At 35.1% G+C, this 22,526-nt stretch overlaps 1 protein-coding gene across 2 annotated transcripts in view; it reads left to right on the top strand.

The window, feature by feature from the left end:
- Window positions 1-8,906, top strand: part of LOC113069594 (AF4/FMR2 family member 2) — a 203,472-nt gene extending 194,566 nt beyond the window's left edge. Inside the window, exon 21 of one of the 2 annotated variants that reach the window (XM_026242769.1) lies at window positions 3,192-8,906. In XM_026242769.1, the coding sequence (XP_026098554.1) occupies window positions 3,192-3,313 (122 nt within the window). In that variant the 3' untranslated portion in view covers window positions 3,314-8,906. The remainder of the gene's footprint in view (window positions 1-3,191) is intronic. The other variant, XM_026242768.1, reaches the window with a different exon arrangement.
- Window positions 8,907-22,526: the final 13,620 nt, after the last annotated feature.

Raw genomic sequence — 22,526 nt, 5'->3', positions numbered from 1 at the left:
AAATTCCATTTGGCCATGAAGTTTCCTAAAGACTGTCCATTTCAATGAATTGATTAAAAGCTCGTTTTCAATACAAAACAGTCATATATATATATATATATATATATATATATATATATATATATATATATATATATATATATATATATATAATATATATATATTATATATATATATATATATATATATATATATATATATATATATATATATATATATATTTTTTTTTTTACCCTTTCTAATCTTGACAAAACACATAATGTTGGAAAGGTCTGAGTCTCAAGGTTCCATATTTGACGGTTATTTTGTGATAGAAGGAGATTGTGACAGAAATGTATACAATTGTGACAGGAAAGAGCATTTAAAGGGGTCATATGGCATTGCTAAAAAATAACTTATCATATAGAAAATAATTATTTTGTGTATTTGGTGTAATGAAATGTTTTTATGAAGTTTAGGGTTTAAAAAACATCATCATTGTTTCTCCTCTATGCCTCGCTTTTCTGAAACGTGTCGATTTTTACAAAGCTCGTTGTTCTGAAAAGTGAGGTAAGCTCTGATTGGCCAACTAGCCATTGAGTTTGGCCGAATACCTTATGCTTGTGATGGAAATGTTATGCACTTTTATAAAGAATATCTCTTTGGGTTTGAGACTTCAGTCTTTGCAAATGTAGGGAACTCATTTATGCACGAACAGCTTATAACACTCCAAAGAGAAAGGAAAACTTGAAATCGCATCATATGCGATTAAAAAATTCAGTTTGAGTGTCACCCCGTGGCAATTAAAAAAAATTATTGTAATAATCTCACAGGAAGCTAAATCTTTGTTATATCAACTTCAAATTTGGAACAGTAATTTATTTATATCTTTATATATGTCTTTGACATTTTAGCAATTTTAGAGTTCAAAATATTCATTTTCTTTACAGTAAACTTAGAGTACATTTTACATAAATAAGTTTTAATCTTTTTATTTGAATTTGTATTTTGTATTTATTATTATTTTTTGTAATGAAGTACACACCAATTAATTTTCATATTGTTGGTGTTTATAAATGAAAACGATTCATTTTCATTCTTAATTTTCTTTAAGTGACATACAGTTTTGTAGACATGCCAGATCATTGGATTATTCTTTTTTTGTTTTTTTCCTTTGCTTTATTTTCTTCTAGCAAATTTGGAGTGAAAATTGTTTCCACAACACGTTTTCTAGTGAGAAGTTCTTTTTAAGCTATTCTAGAGAATACTGAGAGCTCTCATGATACAAACCTATTGTCAAAGGTTTGTATCATTTTTAGCACACATCTGTGTTTGAGTGGTAAAATCAGTTCTTCACCTACCACTTTTCTGGGCTTTTATATATTGCATCATGAAACAATCATTGAAGGAAAGAATTAGTTTTTACCATATTCTCCCAAAATCTCTCTCTTGCAGCTAAATCTCATTTGTCTTCACTGTCAGAGTTATATAAGTAATTCACCTCTTACACTTGCAGCGTTATCAGTGACTCAACGTTTGATACGGCCCACCAGAGAACTGAAAAAGCCACCATGTTAATTGCATTTTAGATCTGATGTGGCTTGTCATTTCCTCTCTTTCTCTCTCTGTGTTCTCTGGAGGAGACTAATTAAAACACTCTGAGAGACTGTGTGTTGTACGAGGTCTCCCCCGCCTCCGAAATCAGCCGTAATAAACTCTCTCTCAACTTCCCCTCCTCAGTGTCTTTCCTAGAAATGAATGCAGTTAAAGGCTGGTGGTCAGAATGATAGCAGGGTTGGCTAATTATGACAGTATCAGCTGTGATGCAGGTCCTCAGGCAGACAGGCACGTTGATGACTCTGTAGTCTGTTGTTGTCATCTGTTTGTTAATTACTGCAGTCATTAGTAGGTGGCAGTGATGTCATCAGATAACTCCGTTATCTTCATGCTTAACTTAAGAAGATTGACACCGATGTCTTTCTTTGGTTTTCAATGCCTCCCCAAAAAATTTAAATAATAATAATAATTTAACTTAAGATGAATTGGTATTTTTATTTATTTAATAATTTGTCTGTTAATTATTATAATAATTATTATATTGTTATTTCATCTTTATTTTAGAATTATCAATCATACCTTCACACGAAATTTAATTTAAAAAAAAGATAAATTCTTAAGAATCTTAATTTCTTGTAAGAATGTTCCAAAGTGTAATTCTTTAAGAAAGAAAGAAAGAAAAATAGAAGAATTTCTTAAATATTTTCTCAAGAACCTTTTGCTGGAGTCTCCCTAATCAATTCAATAAAAAAAACGCATTGAAAACCCTCTTTCTGCACTACAGTACATACAAATTACCTTAATAATCATTATAATAATCATATCGCCTCTCTCAAGCTGTGTTGATTCAGTTGCAACTTTCTTGTGACTGCTTTATCTAGAGTGAATGCATAGATTTTAGAAAGGGAACAGAAGTGATTTAAAACCTTAAAAATACACAAATACAGTCATTGTATTTTTATTTTATTTTTTTATTAAAGTTATATTAAGATTTAACTTTAAATTTAAAAAAGTTACACTTTTCATGTTCAGTAAGTAATCTTTGTTATAAGTAAATATGTAGGTTTGATTAATTTGGCCAATCATGATATGAGTCAAATAAATTGAATTAAATACTATTCATTTCAATGGTGTCAATTCTACATGAGGGTAATTCTCAGATTGTAATGTATGTTCTTATTTTACAGATGATATATTCAAATAAAATTTCTCATCAGCACTGAACATTCATTTCAAAGAATCCCTCAATTTTGTAATAAACAAAAAGAGAAAATGCAGTAAGAGCATGGCAATTACATGGTAACATTCAAAACCTCACTAATTAATTAATTTAGAGCTCTCTAAAAAAAAAAAAATCACTGGCAAAACGTGTTTATTTTTTCAATAAAATTCTTTATTTGTATTTATCGACAATTTATGAAGAACTGTGTCTTCTCTAAATACATGACTCATTTTTAATGTCGTCGTTGGACCCATTGTTTGGGTTAAGATGTTGTAGTTAGCCTGCAATCAAGTTGCATCTGCTTTATTGTTGGTTATTGCTGTCAATGGCACATAAAAATGGTATTCAATGTCAAAAAGGTTAGCAAAAAAATAATAATAACTGTTCCTTCCATGTTGACTATTGCACTTTGTGTCTGTCTCTGTTCTGACAGAGTTCTTTCTGGAGCTGGACTCAGTAATGGAACCGTTGACGCAGCACAGCAGCATGACAGAACTGGTGCGCTACATACGCCAAGGACTGCACTGGCTTCGGCTGGAAGCCCATTTATTATAGTGCTGGCTCTTCCACTGTGCTCTTCCTTTCTCTGTCTTTCTCTGTCTCACTCTCTTCCCCACCGTTCATCACTACCTCCACCATCTTTGCCATCTACAGCCCTCCAGAACCCTGAGGGAAGTCGGCAGTTAACCACTAGCGAGCCTCAGAACTGTGAGTTATTCCCTGGAGGGTGCCATGTCCTCGGTCCAGCTTGATTCCTGTAAGAGTGCGTCAAGAAAAACTGGGGATGCCGTAGAAGGACGGAGCACTGCTGCATCCCATCACAGCACTACGGGAGGCCAAATTTATGCATCTGTTACAAGAACAGAATCTGTGATGGTAGCAGTGGGCAAGTTAACAATGTTGTTGAACAAAAATCCAACTAGGAACCACTGTGATGTAGGCCAGGCGAATCTAATTCACTTTGTATGGTAGGATGAGCCAGAAACACACTTCACGCAAGTACGCAAAGACATGCATGAATGCGTAATAAATTCAAATGATATCTTTAATTAAACTAGATGATCGTCAAACTGTTGCTTCACTACAACAATAGTTAAACCATAAGAAAAGTTTCCAGTCCTTGTGCTGGACTGGACGTGTTTGGTTTACTCTAATAGCTGCTATATCGCCCCCGGTGGCATCGCTGAGAATACACACACTGGCGGTTGAATTATGAATTGCACAGCTTGAAATCCAACTCACGACAAATGAAATCCAACTCATGTAGCTGATGTTCACGTACTTGCGTTGAGTATTTTTTAGGCCTTACCACTGCGTTACACTGAGATAATGTTCCTGTAGCTCAAGCGGTAGAGCATTGCGTTAACAAGTGCAAGGTTGTGGGTTCGATTCCCAGGGAACACATGATAGGTAAAAACGGTTAGCCTGAATGCACTGTAAGTCGCTTTGGATAAAAGTGTCTGCTAAATGCATAAAACTACACAGGAATTAGAGTGCAGATAAACGAGCTGTTAACAATGCATTCATCTCAAATGCATATCTGGAGATTCACACGTATCCGTTTGAAATAGTGCTTATCTGTCAAGGCTTTTGTGATGACAGTAAGGGATGGGTACGGTAGTCATCAATTCTCTCCAACGTCACCATCTTTCTGTTTTACTGTGGCACCCTGACAGCTGGCGTCAGTGCGAGCAGTGTGAAAGACTCCTTGGCTTCGCTCCAAAGCTGCGTTCTCTGAGACAGGCTTCACGTCTTGTGTTCACAGCGTCAGAGGCTGATGGGAGATTTCCCTTATACATATGCACATATGACAGATTGAAATCTTCTGAAGGAGCTATCAGAGAATCTTTAAGATTTCTTTCCAATATGTACCATAATGACTGTGTTGTACATGACAGCTACTTTAACTGTTCGGTGTTTGTTCGATCTTGCATGTTAATGCAGAGAGGTAGAGGTAGGACTGAGAGACATCAGCGTATTTCACAAGCACTAGGAAGAATCATTGGGTTTTGTCCAGTTTTTTTCGGTTGATTCCAGCATCTTTAAGGCTGGCTTGATAACATTTCACATTAAGTTGTTATCTATCGAGTTTATTAATGCTTGTACTTCAACATTACATTTTTCTATCTCCAGAGACACTTCCAAACAAGCTAGGTCGGAATTTGGGGCCTAAACAATTGCATCATGTGATCAAATCACAAACCTTTTTTAATCAAATGATAACTTTCCATGCATAAACTCTACGGAGGAATTTAATGTCAAATATGATGTGAAATTGTTGATAACCTATCAGTAAGATACAAACTGTTTCTTCTTGCTGTTCTGTTCATAAATGTGTGTGTTTATGTGTGTGTGTGTGTGTGTGGAGCAGATTTTCATTGGCAGGGTGTTCATTGTATTGTAAAGCTTCATATATCTGTCAGTTTATCACTTGAATGTCAGAATGTGAGCGAGAGATGGGATGTATGTGTGAAACAGACATTTCACTAAGATTATTCAAAGTGCCTGCGTATCCAATGGAAATTTATTAGAGTCTATATTTAAGGATGACAATGGATCTGAATGATTTTCCATACCATATTGGTATATCCGATTTTTCTGTTTTCATAACATGATTATTTATTTATTATCTTTGTAAAAAATTTGCGGTTGTGAAACCTGTTTTGCGCTTTAATGTTCAAGTACATTTCAAATTTTCATTTTCTGCTCTGATGATGATAGAAAATGACTTAAAAGTGAATGACGTCTAAGTGCATTTGAATTCTTTTATGTATTGTACAGCTAAATACACAGCATACACATTTCTCATTACCTCCTTCATGGATGTTTCCTGGGCAACTTTCACATAATATTGTGAGAAATGCTTACTGTCCAATAACGGTTTGTAGTGCAATACTCACTGTAGCACACAAATAGCAATACGTCAGGATGAAGTATACAAAACATCTTACAACAAAATTAATTAGAGCGCAAAAGTAAGTCAGAGCAAGTTTTTTTTTTTTTTTTTTTTTTGAAAGACTTTATTCACTTCATGGACTTCCTTTGATGCGAGGCAAAAGTATCATTATGCAAATAGTGAAATGTTCCTTCCCAATATTACCAGCTGTTTTCTTACTTCTATAAAGTGGCTTTCTAAAATGTGTATGGTTTCTGGTGCATCTGTTGCTGTGTTTGTTTGAGTTATGCCAGTCTGGCAAAGAAATCTGTGGCCCTCTGGCAGTTCATCAAAAACCAGCAGCACTGACTCACTCTAGAAGTGAAGTAAACAACCTGCTCTGCCTATTAGATGCACCTCTAATGCCCCCAGTTTGTCTTGCAATGAAAAACAACAGTTGTATTCATTCTTGGACTTTTTACTCACTTTATATCCTCTTCCTGATTTTGGAATCAAGCAAGTGGAGAAATAAATTTGGCCCAATACTGCGTTAAAACCTGTTAACATTTTTTTTTTTTTTTTTTGATTTATTACATTGTTACAAATTAGCTACTACACTGTAATAAGGCAAAATCCCAAAGATTTAATTATTAATTATTAATAGTAGGGAACATTACCAATATGGCAGTTTACACAGAATTCACTTCTTATTTGAAAGTTTAAACTACATTAATATAAATATCTTTTTTAGTTTTTTGCATAAAAAGCCGGATGTTTAATTGAGAATCAGTGTTAAATATTTAATTTAAATAAGGGGCATTGAACAAATACTGACCAAACCAGGACAAATAAATATTTATTGTAATCATGTATTCTAGGATATATACTAAAAGTAAAAATGTTTTGGATTTACACCATTTTATGATGAATAATGGTCGGAATATCTATACATAGTTTTGTTGCAATCAGAAATCACATTCGTAGAGCCTAAATCATCAAGGATGTCCATAAAAGTGCCACAAAAATCATGTTTTATCTCAATACTGGGACACATAACATGCTTTTGCGAGGGATTATATCTATATGATGTTTCTCATACTGACTTTGGTAATGTGTAATTCAAATTAATTTAGGACCTCATGGTGTCATACTGATTTTAAAACAAACATTTGAAACTGTCTGAGAAACATATTGATTATATCAGTTAATAAGGGCCACAAACTCAGCTATGTGTTGCAGAAACATACTTTGATTTCATCATGTAGCGTTTCCATTTGCTGCCGAACCATTCATACCTCTGCTTTAACAAAGCTTGAAGGTGTTTGCTTTTTAAATAATCACAATGTATTAGCAATTACCCGGCGTCGTTCTGGGGTAGCATAAGGTCGCTTTGATTCTTTGTGCTTCTGAATGAGCTCTACAATGACGAAAAAGCCTATCAGGAAGAACAATCTCCAATTAAAGCAGGCTCAGCTGGAGGCTTTCTATTTGCTCTGCAAATTAAACATGTAAATAGCTCTTTTGTTACCGTAAAACACCACATCATGTTGTCAATTAAAGATCTTCCATTTCCCACGCTGATTAACAGGCGGCATGTACCATGATACATTTAAAGGACTGACATTGGCGCTTATAAACAAAATGCATAAAAAAATCTTGATTTGTATTAAACTTGAGCGCTTCTCTGATTAAAACGTATGAGTATTTTGCTATAACATAAGTTTAATGATTCCATTTATTGCCTACAAACCATAAAAATGTCATTGTATTTAAATCAACGTGTTACCAAGTCAGTTTCTAACTTCATCAGAGATTTCGTTTTAAAATACCTTGTTGCAAATGCCTTGTTACTAATGTAAACTGTAGAGAATCAAAGAACAGTTATTTACAGTCTTGTTTGAACTTTCTCTGTACAGTATTAGGTTGTGCACCATGATTTGTCTTTTTGAGATTGTAATCACATCAAGGTGTTGCATTTGACCCTAAAACACATCCACAGCTTTGAATCTATGAAGATATGCAACATCTCTCATTGCTTCCATGTCATTTGAGTCTGCCTTTCTGCTACGTTCTACATTTTCAGTTAAATCACCAACTGGAGAATCTTATTGTTGGATTTTTGAACCAGAGTGTACAAATGGGTAACACTACAATGGGTTTAATACAGAAGAAAGGTATTTACACAACAAGGCAATATTTACTTAAAGTGGATCGTTGGAAGCCATTGAAATAACCAAATGAAAGGCAATGTATTTGAGTATATTGGTGGCATAGTATGTTTGAAAAGATGTATATACCAGAGCTTGTTGGGGTCACTACTGGCAAAATCTAAAACTGAAATTGGTGCAATGTCCCAAAGAGCAGTTAATCTCGATTTAGCCTTATGGGAAATGATAGCATTTCCTTTCTTTGTGGTTTCAGAAATGCAGCCATCATACTGTTATTTAAGGAAAGTTTCAAGGTTTCATTTTGATAAAATATGCAAACTGATTTATGTGAAGAAAAAAAAAACTTAACGACAAAGAAAACAAGTTTCTTACGAGTTTTAATGCAGCATGACTTTCTACAAGTTACTGTCAAAATCAAGGTTGCGTTTAATTAATACTCGATTTCCAAGACGTCAGTATTGTTATATGTTGTAGACATATTTAAACCTGTGAGAAAGCAGTTCTGTGAAACTTGCGCTTTATAGAAATGCCTCAATGCTACCTATTGCCTAAAAGGATTGTTGGTTTGACGTCATGAAAAGCGGGATTTCTACTTCAAGTAAAGAGCCTTTATCTTACAAAGGTACTGGCTGTTGGCGAAGTTGTACACATTACTTGCAATGACAGAAGATTTCAATGTTCTGGCATGCTGTAGTATTTAGGTTTTGTTTTGTTTGTTTGTTTGTTTTTTTGTACAGAGCAGGTAACCTGCAGTGCTTTGAATTTATACATTGTATAGTTGTACGAATTCATTTTAATATGCGTTATGTATCAAAAACCTTCCTGCCTGGTTAGCTTTGTATTTTTGATGTGTTGCACAAGTCCAGCGTTTGTTTTTTGTTTGTTTTTTTCTTCTTTTTTTTTTTTTGGCTATTGTATGTTTATTTTATAATAAAACTGTCAAACGTTATGAACAAAACTAAGATGTAGTTATGTTGTTTTTAAATGTTTAATGTCTGTAAAAAAAAATGATGAATAAAAATGGTATGAGCCAAATTTAAAAAGATTATAAAAAATAAAGTTTGGGTTTTCCATCTCTTACATGGTCATAAATGTCACAGAAACCTACTTCAACCTCTGAATAAACACAACATAAGCAAACCATCACTGTAAGAGGAAGGAACGCATGACTCGTAATGGGAGATGAATTGTGTGGAAATGAATTTTAAATGGTGAGAACTTTTTTCTGGGCATCTTTTACTGTCTGAGACATAAAATACTATTGGATATGACAATCGACCACATTAACCTTAAAGCACCACAGTAAATAGAAATATGTTTCCAAGGACATACCCAGTGAACTGAAAAATAGGCCAAGATGCAGTGGCTATGCTGGTGTTCGCTAAATGTAGGAGGAGAACATTTGAATTGATTGCATGCATTTCCCTCATCAATTAAGTTCCAGTCTTCATATATACTTGACATATTTTCATTTAAATCAGACTGTGGTTACTGGGCCTCATAACAGCATTCTGCTTGAATATAATGTTCTCTTATTTATTCATCACTAGGAAAATTTGCAATGCTCAGACATGTCTCATTAATTTATGAGCTTCTTTGTGTGTGGGGAAGTGCTGCAATTCTTTAATTTAAGCCATAAAATAATATACCTTTAATGTAATAATGTGCTTAATAAAATGCACCTTTCTCTCATGGGTTCCTCCCATTAGAAAATGCTCCAAATCGTGTGTCAGAAAGACTTTTATTTACTTAATATGAGCTTTTAATTTCTTCCTGGCAATGAGCCACCTCCTTGACAAGATTAATTTCCATGATGCTGTTCACAATCAAGGTAATTTTTCAGACACTATGGCTACCTGTCTTCAGGTTACAGGTGCAAATTCATAAGTAAGAGTTTTAGTTGTGAAAGTTGTAATAGTTACTTAACGACAAAGTACTCAGAAGTAGCATTTGCGAATTAATTATTGCGTCATTAAAAATCAAGTTGATACTCACACTTTGTATTGTGTAAATGGCAGATGGTACTCTGTAGCATGAAAAACAAACTTGTATTCTAATTGTGAATAGGTTAAAGGGTTAGTTCACCCAATTTGCTAAATTATGTCATTAATAACTTACCCTCATGTTGTTCCAAACCCGTAAGACCTCCGTTTACTTTTGGAACACAGTTTAAGATATTTTAGATTTAGTCCGAGAGGTCTCAGTCCCTCCATTGAAGCTGTGTGAACGGTATACTGTTCATGTCCAGAAAGGTAAGAAAAACATCATCAAAGTAGTCCATGTGACATCAGAGGGTCAGTTAGAATTTGCTGAAGCATCGAAAATACATTTTGGTCAAAAAATAACAAAAACGACGACTTTATTCAGCATTGTCTTCTCTTCCGGGTCTGTTGTAAGACGGTTCAAAACAAAGCAGTTTGTCATATCCGGTTTGCGAAATAATCATTCGATGTAACCAAATTCTTTTAACCTGTTCACCAAATCGAACTGAATCATTTGAAACGGTTCTCGTCTCCAATACGCATTAATCCGCTAATGACCTAAGCTGTTCACTTAATGTGTCTGACACTCCCTCTGAGTTCAAACAAACCAATATCCAGGATTAATTCATGCACTCAAAGAGTTCACTGACTGAACTTCTGTGAAGAAAGAGATGAACACCGAGCCGAGCCAGATAATGACTCGTTCACGAGTCAAGAACTGTTTCTGTCAGACGTCTCCGATTCGAGATCCGAGGAGCTGATGATACTGCACATGTGTGATTCAGCGTGAAGCAAACCGACACACAGGGCGTCTGAAACAAACTGATTCTTTTGGTGATTGATTCTGATTCTGTGCTAATGTTATGATCCCAGGTAAGCCAAAGGCTTGCAATCATCGCCAATGACGTCATTAGGTCGAGCGCAAAAGAACCGGTGAACCGTTTTCTTCAACCGGTTTATTGAATCGAACTGTTAGAAAGAACTACTTTTGATCTGAAAACCGGTGCAAACAGTTCTTGACTCGTGAATGAGTCATTATCTGGCTCAGCTCGGTGTTCATCTTCAGTTCTCTCTTCACAGCAGTTCAGTTAGTGTACTGTTTGAGTAAATGAATTACTCCGGGATATTGGTTTGTTTTAACTCAGAGGGAGTGTCAGCCACATTAAACAAGTTAACAGCTTCATTTGTGGATTAATGCGTATTGGAAATGCGAACTGTTTAAAACGATTCAGTTCTATTTGGTGAACTGGTTCAAAAAGATCCGGTTACATCGAATGATTCGTTCGCGAACCGGATATCACTAAACTGCTTTGTTTAGAGCTGTCTAAACAACAGACACGGAAGAGAAGACAATGGTGAACAAAGTCGTAGTTTTTGCTATTTTTGGACCAAAATATATTTTCGATGCTTCAACAAATTCTAACTGACCCTCTGATGTCACATGGACTACTTTGATGATGTTTTTCTTACCTTTCTGGACATGGACAGTATACCGTTCACACAGCTTCAATGGAGGCACTGAGAGCTCTCGGACTAAATCTAAAATATCTTAAACTGTGTTCCGAAGATAAATGGAGGTCTTACTGGTTTGGAACGACATGAGGGTGAGTTATTAATGACATCATTTTCATTTTTGGGTGTACTATCCCTTTAAGGCAAGAAAAAAGTGCTCCCATTACAATGAATGGAGCTGTCACAACATAAGTGAGTTATATATTTACTTAATTATTATGATAATACCAGTGATGACTTGAAGAACACAGATAAACCACATATTGTCATGTTGTATGTTTACTGTCTTCATGTTTGATCAGTAAAAGCAGGGTTTCTCCAAACACTGTCCTGGAGGGCCGGTGTCCTGCAGGTTCAGCTCCAACCCTATTTCAACATGAACCAGCTAATTTAGGTCTTAGTAGACAAACTGGAAACTTCCAGTCAGGTGTATTGAAGCATGTTGAAGCTAAACTCTGACAGTTTCCAAGTTTGGAAACCCCTGAGTTAAAGCAATTCTGTCTTCTTTTTATTCAGTCATAGTGATAGATGTACTGCTTTGGAATTTTCAGAACGTGAGTTCTATTCTATTCATGAGTTTTATCTTCTGTGATGCATATACAGAGTTTTTGGAGAATATGAATGAAACAGACATTTCATGTGTTAAAATGAGCCATGAACAAGCAAGATTAGATAAGTAAAAAATAGCATTACTAAATCAGTAAAATTGGAAATATCCTTTTAAATAAAGTCTTGTGGTGCAAATTGCATTTCATGTGGTTTAAATGCCCCCCTTGGCCTGTGAACTTGAGAAGCTACCACGGGCTAAGAGTGTCATTAGCTTCAAGTTATTTAGCTACAAAAAAACTCATTATGCTGTTAATATTGCGAACTGGTAATTTTGTATGTATTTTCGTAATCTTCAAAACGTTGGTTTGTAGTGTAAATAGTTTATCATTTTTATCGTTATTCAACAGTTTACATTGAAAAATACATTTGTTGATTCATTAAATGAAATTTATTTCGCATATTGAAGTCTCTCCTTCATTGACATCCATAAAAAATGGCCTCTGGTCAATTTTCAATGTGTACGTTGCACTTTTTGATCGGTTTAAAATCTAAAATAATTGAGTTTACGGTTTCATGAACCTTTAAGTATCCTACTCATATACAGCTGTATATATATACAGAGTTGGGCAAAGATACATCAAAATGTATTTTAAAATAAAATACCAAATACCTTTATTTTAAGAGTATTTAAAATTAATTACAAAATACAGCAACCACAGCATGTATCAAAATAATCAACTGTATTTTAGTTTTTTTTTAAATACTCAAAAAAACTTTTACAAGGGAGCATTATATTTCTTTGCAAACCTTCTGTTAATTGGCTTATTTGATCTATCCCTCCACCATTACACTGACTCAGCTGATGAAGTAAACAATGTTTGATAGCAACACAGATCCCTGTGATCTCCCAGATGAAGGTTCATTTTAAAGTAACCAACAGTTTAATTGTATCCTAATTTAGTTACTTGGTGTTTAGTAAGGAAGGGCCTACTTTGCATCAGCAACACTGATTTAATGACAAACAAGTCATTCATAAGAAGACAACTGATGGCACCTGAATTCATAGCAACAAGTTTGTAACTAAATAATCATTTACTTTGGTAAATATTATAATATATTATGAGTCAGGTATGCAATGGTATACAAAACCATGATCCTACTAAACAGCTACTTTAATTAGGATGCAATATTCAGCAATCAAACATTTATTTATCAATCATTGGACACCTATTTGGAATTTGAAAACAAACATTTTAGCTTTTCAACAATTATTAAATGATCTATATGTTTCATTTTTAAAAGTAGCTAGAAGCGTATTCAGAAAGTAGCAACAGAACTTATCAAGAAGTATTAACCCAACACCAAACTGAATCTATTGAGAGCCATAGAAGTATAGAGGACACGTACACATTGATAGTGTAGTAAGAACATTCACTTATAATCCAAAGGAGAATACTGCAGAGCAGGTATTCCGAAACATTTAAAACGTTCTAACAGAAACAGACAAACTTATGTTTGAATGTGGGTGAGAAAGTAAGTTGTGTGGGTGTGGATGTGGGTGTGGATGTGGTTGTGAGGGAGTGTGTGTAGCCTGTGGACTACATTGCAGAGGTCTGTTTAGCTACTTACTGTATGCCTTTAAGCACAACAGGTTTCTCAGAGCAGCTCACAGGAAATGCTACTGCTCCATGTGAGCTTAGACCATTACACCAATATCGTGGCATTAAAATGTAATGTTGTACAACACTGAAACGCTGTATTATTGTGTGTGTGTGTGTGTGTGTGTGTGTGTGTGTGTGTGTATAACCGACAGACTTAACATATGACAAAAGTTGCAAGTTTTCAAGATGATAGTTGGTAAACTATTTAGCCTTGGCTTCTAAAACGAACACCAAAACTTGACATGAACTTAAAAATTAGAGCAATTTATGCAAAAAAATAAAAAATAATAATAAAACCCTACCCTTAATAATAAAATTAATAATAAAACGCTACCCTCATGCTACCCTTTTGAAGCTGGCAGCCTGCATGTTTCTTACCTTGACCACCTTCTTTCATATGCATCAATTTTCTGTTCTGATCAACTACCCTTTTGAGTAGGCACCAATCAGAGGCCTCATTTTTTTCTGATGTCATCATGTAGACTTCCTACAAAGTATTTTACAGTATTAACGGCATGATAAACGTTAAAATACTTTTATATGTAAACCTTTCCTTTATTGTATTTATTTGCTCTAGTATTATTAGTATTATTATATTTTACTTGTTTGTAATGCAGTATATCAATGTAAAGCTAAAATGATCAAATGGGATTTGATTAAAGGGTTATTTCACCCAAAAATTTTATTAAGTCCATAAATTACTCACCCTCGAGTCATCCCAGCTGTATATGACTTCCTTCTTTCAGATGAATCCAGTCAGAATTATATAAAAAATTGTTTATGATCTTTCAAGCTGTTTAATGCCACTCAGCAGGTGTTGCATGCATCGATCCAAAAGAAGTTAAATAAAAATAGCCCACCATCCATCCCCCGATTCACTTCTATTGTCTGACCCCACCTGTCTCGTTACCTTGTTATTGTTTCAGATGCTCCACCTTTGTCTCCCTCCTTACCCTCCTCATTTGTCTCCCTATTTATTCTCCTTTGCTGCGTCCCAATTCGCATGCTATCCATCCTAAATAGTATTCAAAATTAGAAATAGTATGTCTCAAATCATAGTATTCCAAAGGTGTCCGAATGGTTTTCTGCTTCTGGTAGAAATTCAAAGTGCAGATCCGTGCACTTTCTAACATGTAAGATTGCCCACAACACATTAGTGAGGTGGACTAGGATTTGATTTCTCTACAATATGGTAATAAATTAAACAAAATATGGATTGTTCACAAAAAGAGTACATACTTTTAGGGCATAGTATAAGTAGGCGAACTGGGACACAGCACTTTTGTCTGCAGTCCTGTGCTGGTTCCTTGTAATATGTTAGTAGTTCTTGTTGTGTCTGATAAATGTTCCTATTTCCTTGCTGTTCTGTGCTGTGCCGTTCCCTGTTCTAGCCGGCCTGCCTGTTTTTTTTTCCCCCTCGGGGTAGTTTTTGTCGTTTATTTTGTTTTACTTTATACTAAATAAAAGTTCATTCTTTTCTGCATTTGAGTCCTCACCTCATCTCTCTGCCAGGACCATGACAAAAAGCAGTGAAGTCAATCTAAACACAAAATTAGGCTTAAATGACTTTAAAAGCTAAGGAAAGATTTTAACCTTAAGTGGTCAGTGGATCTCTACTTGCAATTTTATATTTTTTTCTGTTTTACTCCTATTAGAACAGGGTTTTTTTCTTCTTTTTTTTCTTCTTTTATTCTTGAACTAACTTAACCATCTTGAGTGCAGCAGTTGTAACAAGTCAATCCTGATTATGTCACTTCATTGCCCAAAGGATCAGATAACAGTATACACCAGGTAACTGTCAAGAGAATTTCTCACATCATGATTGTGCGGTTGCAGTGTTAAAGATTTTTTGCGTTTCTGTAGTGCACAACACCTTCAACCATCCTCTTAAATGTGTGATATCTGGAGAAAAACAATGCTTTAAAGGAATGAGTGCATGGATTTACATCTCTGTGCAGGCGAATGTATTCCCCATTGTTTTTGTTGGTTGCCTAAATAAGATTTAGTCTGCATGAGTACCATTTATTTTAAATAAGAAGTTGCTCATTACCAATATCTGATATGTTTACTTTTTAATTTAGTTTTACTATTTACATGGTAATATTTAAATAGGTTACTGTTAAATTCATGAACAAAAACAATTATAACAATTGCCTGAGCACTGAACTCCTATGTGATTAGACTTTTTATCTCTTGAAGTCCGTTTATTTGACAGTCATCTTATTGACTAGACATTTTTAGAAATACAATCTTCAATTATGCAATTATAAGATTTTTCTTCCTTCCCATCTTGCCGTTCTTCTGCTCCGCAGTATTGACTTAAGTGCGTTAGCTGCTTAATTAAATGATTCTTGATTAAAGCCAGAGCCTGGTGTGAACAGCACATCACATTTCACTGCTGTATAATTGGCCGCTTGTTACATATGCTCAGACTGTGATGTGCAGAGGGCACGATTTATTAGATTTCACTTGCATCTCTTAGTCGAGCAATTAGTCAGAGTGCACATGTGGTAGACTTCGAGTCAAACCAAAGGAAACCCTATCTCTTTTTGTTATGTTAAATGTTTTAGAGTGTGTGAGTTTGCGGCATCCATTTTCCAGCTATTTCACATGCAGAGAGTGTAGATTTATCAGTATATAATGTTTACTACTTCAAGCAACTACATGATTCAATTACTGTATAACAATAAAGATGATATTATTGTTTCTTGTAAAATGGTATAAAGCTACTCAAAAAAAAAAGGCTTCAGAATTCCAACTTTGGTGTCCCACAGGGGGAAAAAAGTGATATGGGTCTGAAACAAGATGGGGTCAGTAAATGGATAAGCAATACAACTACTTGAATATGTGTCCATCTGTTTATTAATTGTGTGTGATGTCAGATATTGGTCATAATGGAGGTCCTATAGGCTAGGTGTTGGTTAATTTAGACAGATTTCAGCAGAAATATGCTCCGGGAAAAGGTATTTTCTCTTTCCTGGTGTTTGACACCACAGTCCAGGTCTGTCGCAGACTGGAAATCCTGGAAAATTTGCGAGCAGTTTCATGAGGGGAAGATAAATCTATCTTAACTGCTCTAAAATAATAAACACTAGAAGGACAATTGCTTAGCACATGCTCAAGCTTCCTGAATGCTCAGGAGCTCAGAAAGACTGACTTGAAAATAATTGTATTTAAGTATTAAGCCGAAGACTCTATTTGAATCATCAGATGATAAGTTAAAAAGGATTTAATTTATTTAATTAAATTATATTGTAAGTCCCATTTAGATTTTAAACTATCCCTGTCAACTGAAAAAAGCATAATTCACTGTAAAAAGAAAACAGCATTTAAATATTTAAATATTAAGGCAATACAACTATCATTATGTTCTTATTTTAAGTGTATTGGATTTTTTTTTAAGTGCTACAGTTGCATCTGGAAGTATTTTTCACTGTTAATATACTTTACTGAAAAGTTTTAACAATTTAGTTTTTACATTTAAATTTTTGCCTGCAACATTTTTGCTTCTAAGCTCCTTTTTTACTCTTACAATTTGCTATAATGTTCCCATGTTATAAATGTAGTTATTTACTATTCATAAGGATGACCTAACATTAAATTGCAGCTGTGAAATATTACCTTCTTCCCTCAAAATGATAGAGATTTCTACTGTATTACTGTTCACACACACCTTTTCTTGAAAGATGGCAGGCAGACTGAAAGCAGTCTGTGAGTTATGAAGGAAAAAGAGAAAAACATGACTATTGTCCCCAGTCTCCCATAATTAATGAGTAATTAAGGTGTTACAATTACAGTTGTACTATTATAATTGATTGTAATAGCACAGTGTGTGACATCCTAATTGAATATCTTTGTCATCCAGTTACACAAAGGTATGGCAACTGAAAACAAACAGTTATAAACAAGCACATCTTTTCAGATTTGATGGATCGTTTCCGTCCAATTGCATCCCAGGAGTGAAACGGTGGTGTATGGACACATTTCGGTGAGTTGGGAGGAATCTTCCCGTCGTGTTAAGAGGAAGCGGATCAACACGCTCCAGTGACAGCACGTCTGTCACAATACAAACAGCCTCTGCCGTACATCAAGCAGGCAGCCTGACTTCAGGACGCGGCTATTGTCTGGTTTTTATTACCTGCTGCACTTGACAAAGAACAGTATTCTCCCCTGGAATTCACAGCCGCCGCACTCCACAATATGTGTTGTGCTTCCCCAAGGTTATAATAAGAATTTATTCTCCCCCTCCCTCACTTGGCAGATTGGAGGGAAGCCGATGATGTATGAGCCATCGTGTGTTATTTATTTGCCAAACTCTCCCAGATGTGGGGCTATCATTTATCTACTGACAAATCAAACTTTCCAAACAACCTCTGTTGTGACCCCAGCTGGAGCGGAGCAGTGCTGCTGGTACACACACACACACACACACCTCTGATACCTCTGCTGTGACCCGAGCCAGAGCACTGACAGGACACGGGTCAGGACACATACATAAAAACACACACACATACATACGTCTCATGCACAATCACAACAACAACATGCAAACTTCAAACATTCTTTAGATATATTAGAGACTGGGGAAGATGTATCAATGTAGTTAAGTCCATTTCTGTTCAGGCACATACCTCATAGTCTTGATAGTCTGATATTGTCTGGGAAAAAAACACATGGATCAGGACATGTTCCCACACAATATAAAGTAAGCTGTCACAATGGAATTAGTCATCAAATTTCACAACACAAAATTATATAAAATTATTGTGGAAATTAAGTTTTCCACAAAAAAAAAAAAAAAAAAAAAAAAAAAAATATATATATATATATATATATATATATATATATATATATATATATATATATATATATATATATATATAGTAAAACAATTCTAAAACACAAAACACCAAACATAATATGATAAAATGCTAATGCTTCGGACAAATTATGGAAATTCATGAATTTAATAAATATGTGCCGATTTTCCAACTATTAAAAGTAAGATACAGCTGTATGATGTGGGAAAATAAGCATATTTTAGAAAATGCATAGAATATAGCATAGAAGATTATGGAAATAAAATATGTAGTATACAGTTTTAATATATGTATGAAAATAGTAATGATGTAATGTTCAGACACTTAATTTCATGTTTAATGCATTTAAATGAAAATATTTTTTTTGTTTATATTTATATTAAATGCATCTTTATATGTACAGTTAGTTCATAATAACGTCCATTGTCTGAAATATGGTAAAAGTGTACTCCTGAATGTACTGACAAGCATTTATGGTGAACTAAGTTAAAATAATAATCAAGTACTTTGCATATTATGTTATTTCTTTGCATAGTATATTATATTATCGAATATGAATTAAGTATAATTTTAGTCAGCACATTAAAATGGATGTGGTTCTTTAAAGCATGACAAAAGATTTAGTAAATCATAAGCATAATTATTACAAAGTACATGGAAATGTACCTTCTATTGGCCTTTTATTTAATCTAAGCCTTTTTTTCTCTCTTCTTCTTCTTCTTCTTCACAAATTATTATAATTATACTAAATATAAAAATTTAATATGATTTCACACTAAAAGCCACATATAATATTGTACTGAGATTATATATACATACTGTATAAAAGCGTCTTGTAAATGAATAAATGTGACAATAAAACCCCTGTAAAACAAAAGGAACATTTTAACATAATTACTTCTAAAGGTTATATTTATTTACATTTACCATTATGACAACATATACACCCCATACACACACATACAATAAGCATCTTCTATGAAACACTAACAGAGAGTTAACGAGATTCAAACACACGCACAACTTTTATTGCATATCTTAAAAGAGAAAAATATTTGTATATATCATATTAAAACTCTGAATTCATTTTACACTGCATTGAGGCATAATGAGCCACACTGTGATTCTGCGCGTTCATCTAAACGTTGTTGTATCACTGCTCCGTGTCTTCTTTGTCCCAGTCAGCATACCTCGGCAGGACATTAGGGGTCCTCTCTGACGGGGTCTCCAGTGACCTCAGGAGCCAGGAGCAGCTTTGGTTTGTGCTGACGGGGCAGGAAGAGACGGCTAGTCTGAGGAACAAACTCCAGTGTCTGAGCGCTCTGAAGCAGAACCACACAGAACATTCTGAGCGTCTGCTCAGACTCTGTCCGGCTCAGTCTGTTCTGGATTTGGTCTAATCAATTTGCAATTCTAAGTAAGCAGACTGCGTTCTTCATTCTTCTAGTATTTCTGACTCCAGGAACAAGAAAAGAAGAGCGTGTCTGTAATGAAATGATTATATGTCTCTTTTCTGCTTTGAATCTCTGATGAATGCCGTACTGTGATGATAAGCATGACCTAGTCAGTGAAATAATGATCGATACAACTGTTATTTCTAGTAAAATTTGATAACTTGATGTATGAAAATGTGTCATTTATTATAGCATTGAAAATTTGTCAATCGTCTTCTTTTACAATGACACCTAAAAGCAGCAAATATAGTAATAATAATAATAATAATAATAGCATAATAATAAATAGATTCACGTTTGTTTATAATGACCTTTAAGCAAAATATATATTTACTAATATTATGTTTGGCAGTTTCAGTCAAGTGTATCTTTACAAATCAGTAATTAAAGCAGGATAGATAGATAGATAGATAGATAGATAGATAGACAGACAGACAGACAGACAGACAGACTGACTGACTGACTGACTGACTGACTGACTGACTGACTGACTGACTGACTGACTGACTGATTGATTGATTGATTGATTGATTGATTGGTTGATTGATTGATTGATTGATAGATAGATTGATTGATTTATCAAGTTTTTAGAAAACTTTTTTGATTGATTGATTGATTAACTATACTATATATGTTTCCAGAAGGATGAATATGATAACATGTGAGGAAGGGAAGTGTGACTGTAATACTGCCCCCCACTGCTTGTGACTGAGCAGACAATGACTTCAGCTTTAATCGATGTTGTCACTAAGATGGAACATGAAACGTAATGTGACATGATGCTCTAACTGTTCACTTACAAATCAATCTTCTGTTTACATCTTTAGATATTTGCTTTTTACTTTCGATTGTAGATCATAACAATCAAGACAATTCTGTTTCAAACTGTCACTGTGTCTGCTGTCACAATGTGGTTTCCCCTTTGAGTTTATTGACATCAGTTACTGCTTATCATGCAACATTTATGCCTCTTACAGCGTACAAACACTTTGTTCCATTGACTTTAGGAAATAAAAGTAATTATCATTTTTAAAAATGGACATTTAATTGTCCGGCAACGACAGTACTTGATGAATCATCACTGATGCCAGTGACAGGCAACAAGAACATTTCAGATGACTCAGAAAGCCCTGATTCCAGCTGAATGAGCATCTGAGCTAAACGGCATCAAGGCATCCTCTGCTGGTTTGATAAAAGCAGGGGGCTGCGTGTACAACCAACATAAATAGGTTCTGGGGTACCAAGTAAACTCCGAACTCTATTGGATGAAATATTGGCTTTGCACTAAAAACACAAACAAAACGACTGTTGCGCTTGCAGCCAAACTCAATATTTTTCTTTGGTGAATGTGAGCGCTACGATCAAATGTGACCCTGGAGTAACTGTAGCTCACATCAGAAGCGAGCAGCAGTTTTTCCTTTAATTTGTTGAAAGAGTGTGAAGCTGAAGGTCTTTTTGTACTGCTGGAAAATATGAAAAGTGAAGATTCTTTGGGAGAAGCTCAGAGATGATACTGAAGGATTTCACCTTAACGCCTCCCGAGAGCAGAGCGTGAGGCAATTACTACCAAATGTTCAAGCCATTGTTCTTACTGACAATCTCTTGCGTCGCGAATCCCGGGAGAGTTAGTGCTGTGTGCGGCGGGTAGCCATAGCAACAAAATCTTCTACTTCATCGCTGAAAAGTTTCCCGGATGGAAAACTAGGAAATGAGGCCTGTCGAAAAACATGCTTGCCAGAGTTAACAGAAACCGTGAATGATTTCCATACAGCTTGGAGCACACAGTGCAAGTAATGGATTTGATCATGTCTGGCACAGAAACATGCGACTAAACTGAAGATCGAAATAACAGCAGGTCTATTGGAATCCAAGCACTGGAACTCCTTTCCATGACAGGAAAATTCATATAATGGATATTGTTAGTTCAAGAATGTGATTGGCGTATAAATGCACTGCCTCTGATTGATGTCTTATTAAGACACGTCCAACACGGCTAATACGCAAAATCCCAACTGGCGAAGTCTCTGAATATCACATTAGATTTTCAAATCATTTCTTCAAGCCTGCAAGCACAGCTTTGAATCAGTGTCGATAGTTGTCAGGGGACAGTAAAAGCCATTGTGGGGTACTTATTCACTGGTAAGTGTCGTGTCCCGCAGTGAATAGCGTGTCCCGCCTCGGATTTGTATCGCTGTTCCAAACGCTCATCTGCTGACAATGGAAGAGTTGGCTGTATTGAGCTGTCACTCATCACCACATCCCTTGTTGAGACGCACAAGCAAGACTGACACAATTATATCCCGTCCTTCACAACTGAGAGCAACACAGTCAATATCTGGCTGGTGGAGAGCGCGTTTCAGATTTACAATTACTGTAATTCACATGCAGCAGGATCAAAGCAACTCAATGGGATGTTATCCACACAACGACAGGGCATATAAAATCGCTCGGTTTGATGGCTCATGCAGTGGAATTTGTGAAGGGTGACATTATGTCTGTGTTCTGAAGCACATAATGGACTAAATGTGTGTCAGCTGATACCAGTCATTCATTATTAATAAATCAAACCCCTTTTTAATCAGTTCTTCACTCACTTGTAGCCTATAGTGAGCTCATGACAAACCAGTGCTGAAATACAGCAACTACAGTATACACCTATTCTTTATTGGTATCAAAGTTTCCATGAAGAACCTCTAACATCCAAGGAACCTTTTAATTGCAAAAAATGATCTTTGTTGTGGGAAAGT

This window comes from Carassius auratus, unplaced genomic scaffold (assembly GCF_003368295.1).
Source record: "Carassius auratus strain Wakin unplaced genomic scaffold, ASM336829v1 scaf_tig00001753, whole genome shotgun sequence".
In the NCBI taxonomy this organism is placed as follows: Eukaryota; Metazoa; Chordata; class Actinopteri; order Cypriniformes; family Cyprinidae; genus Carassius; species Carassius auratus.
The sequence above is the reverse complement of the archived record's forward strand: the minus strand, read 5'-3'. Positions and strand labels throughout refer to the sequence as shown.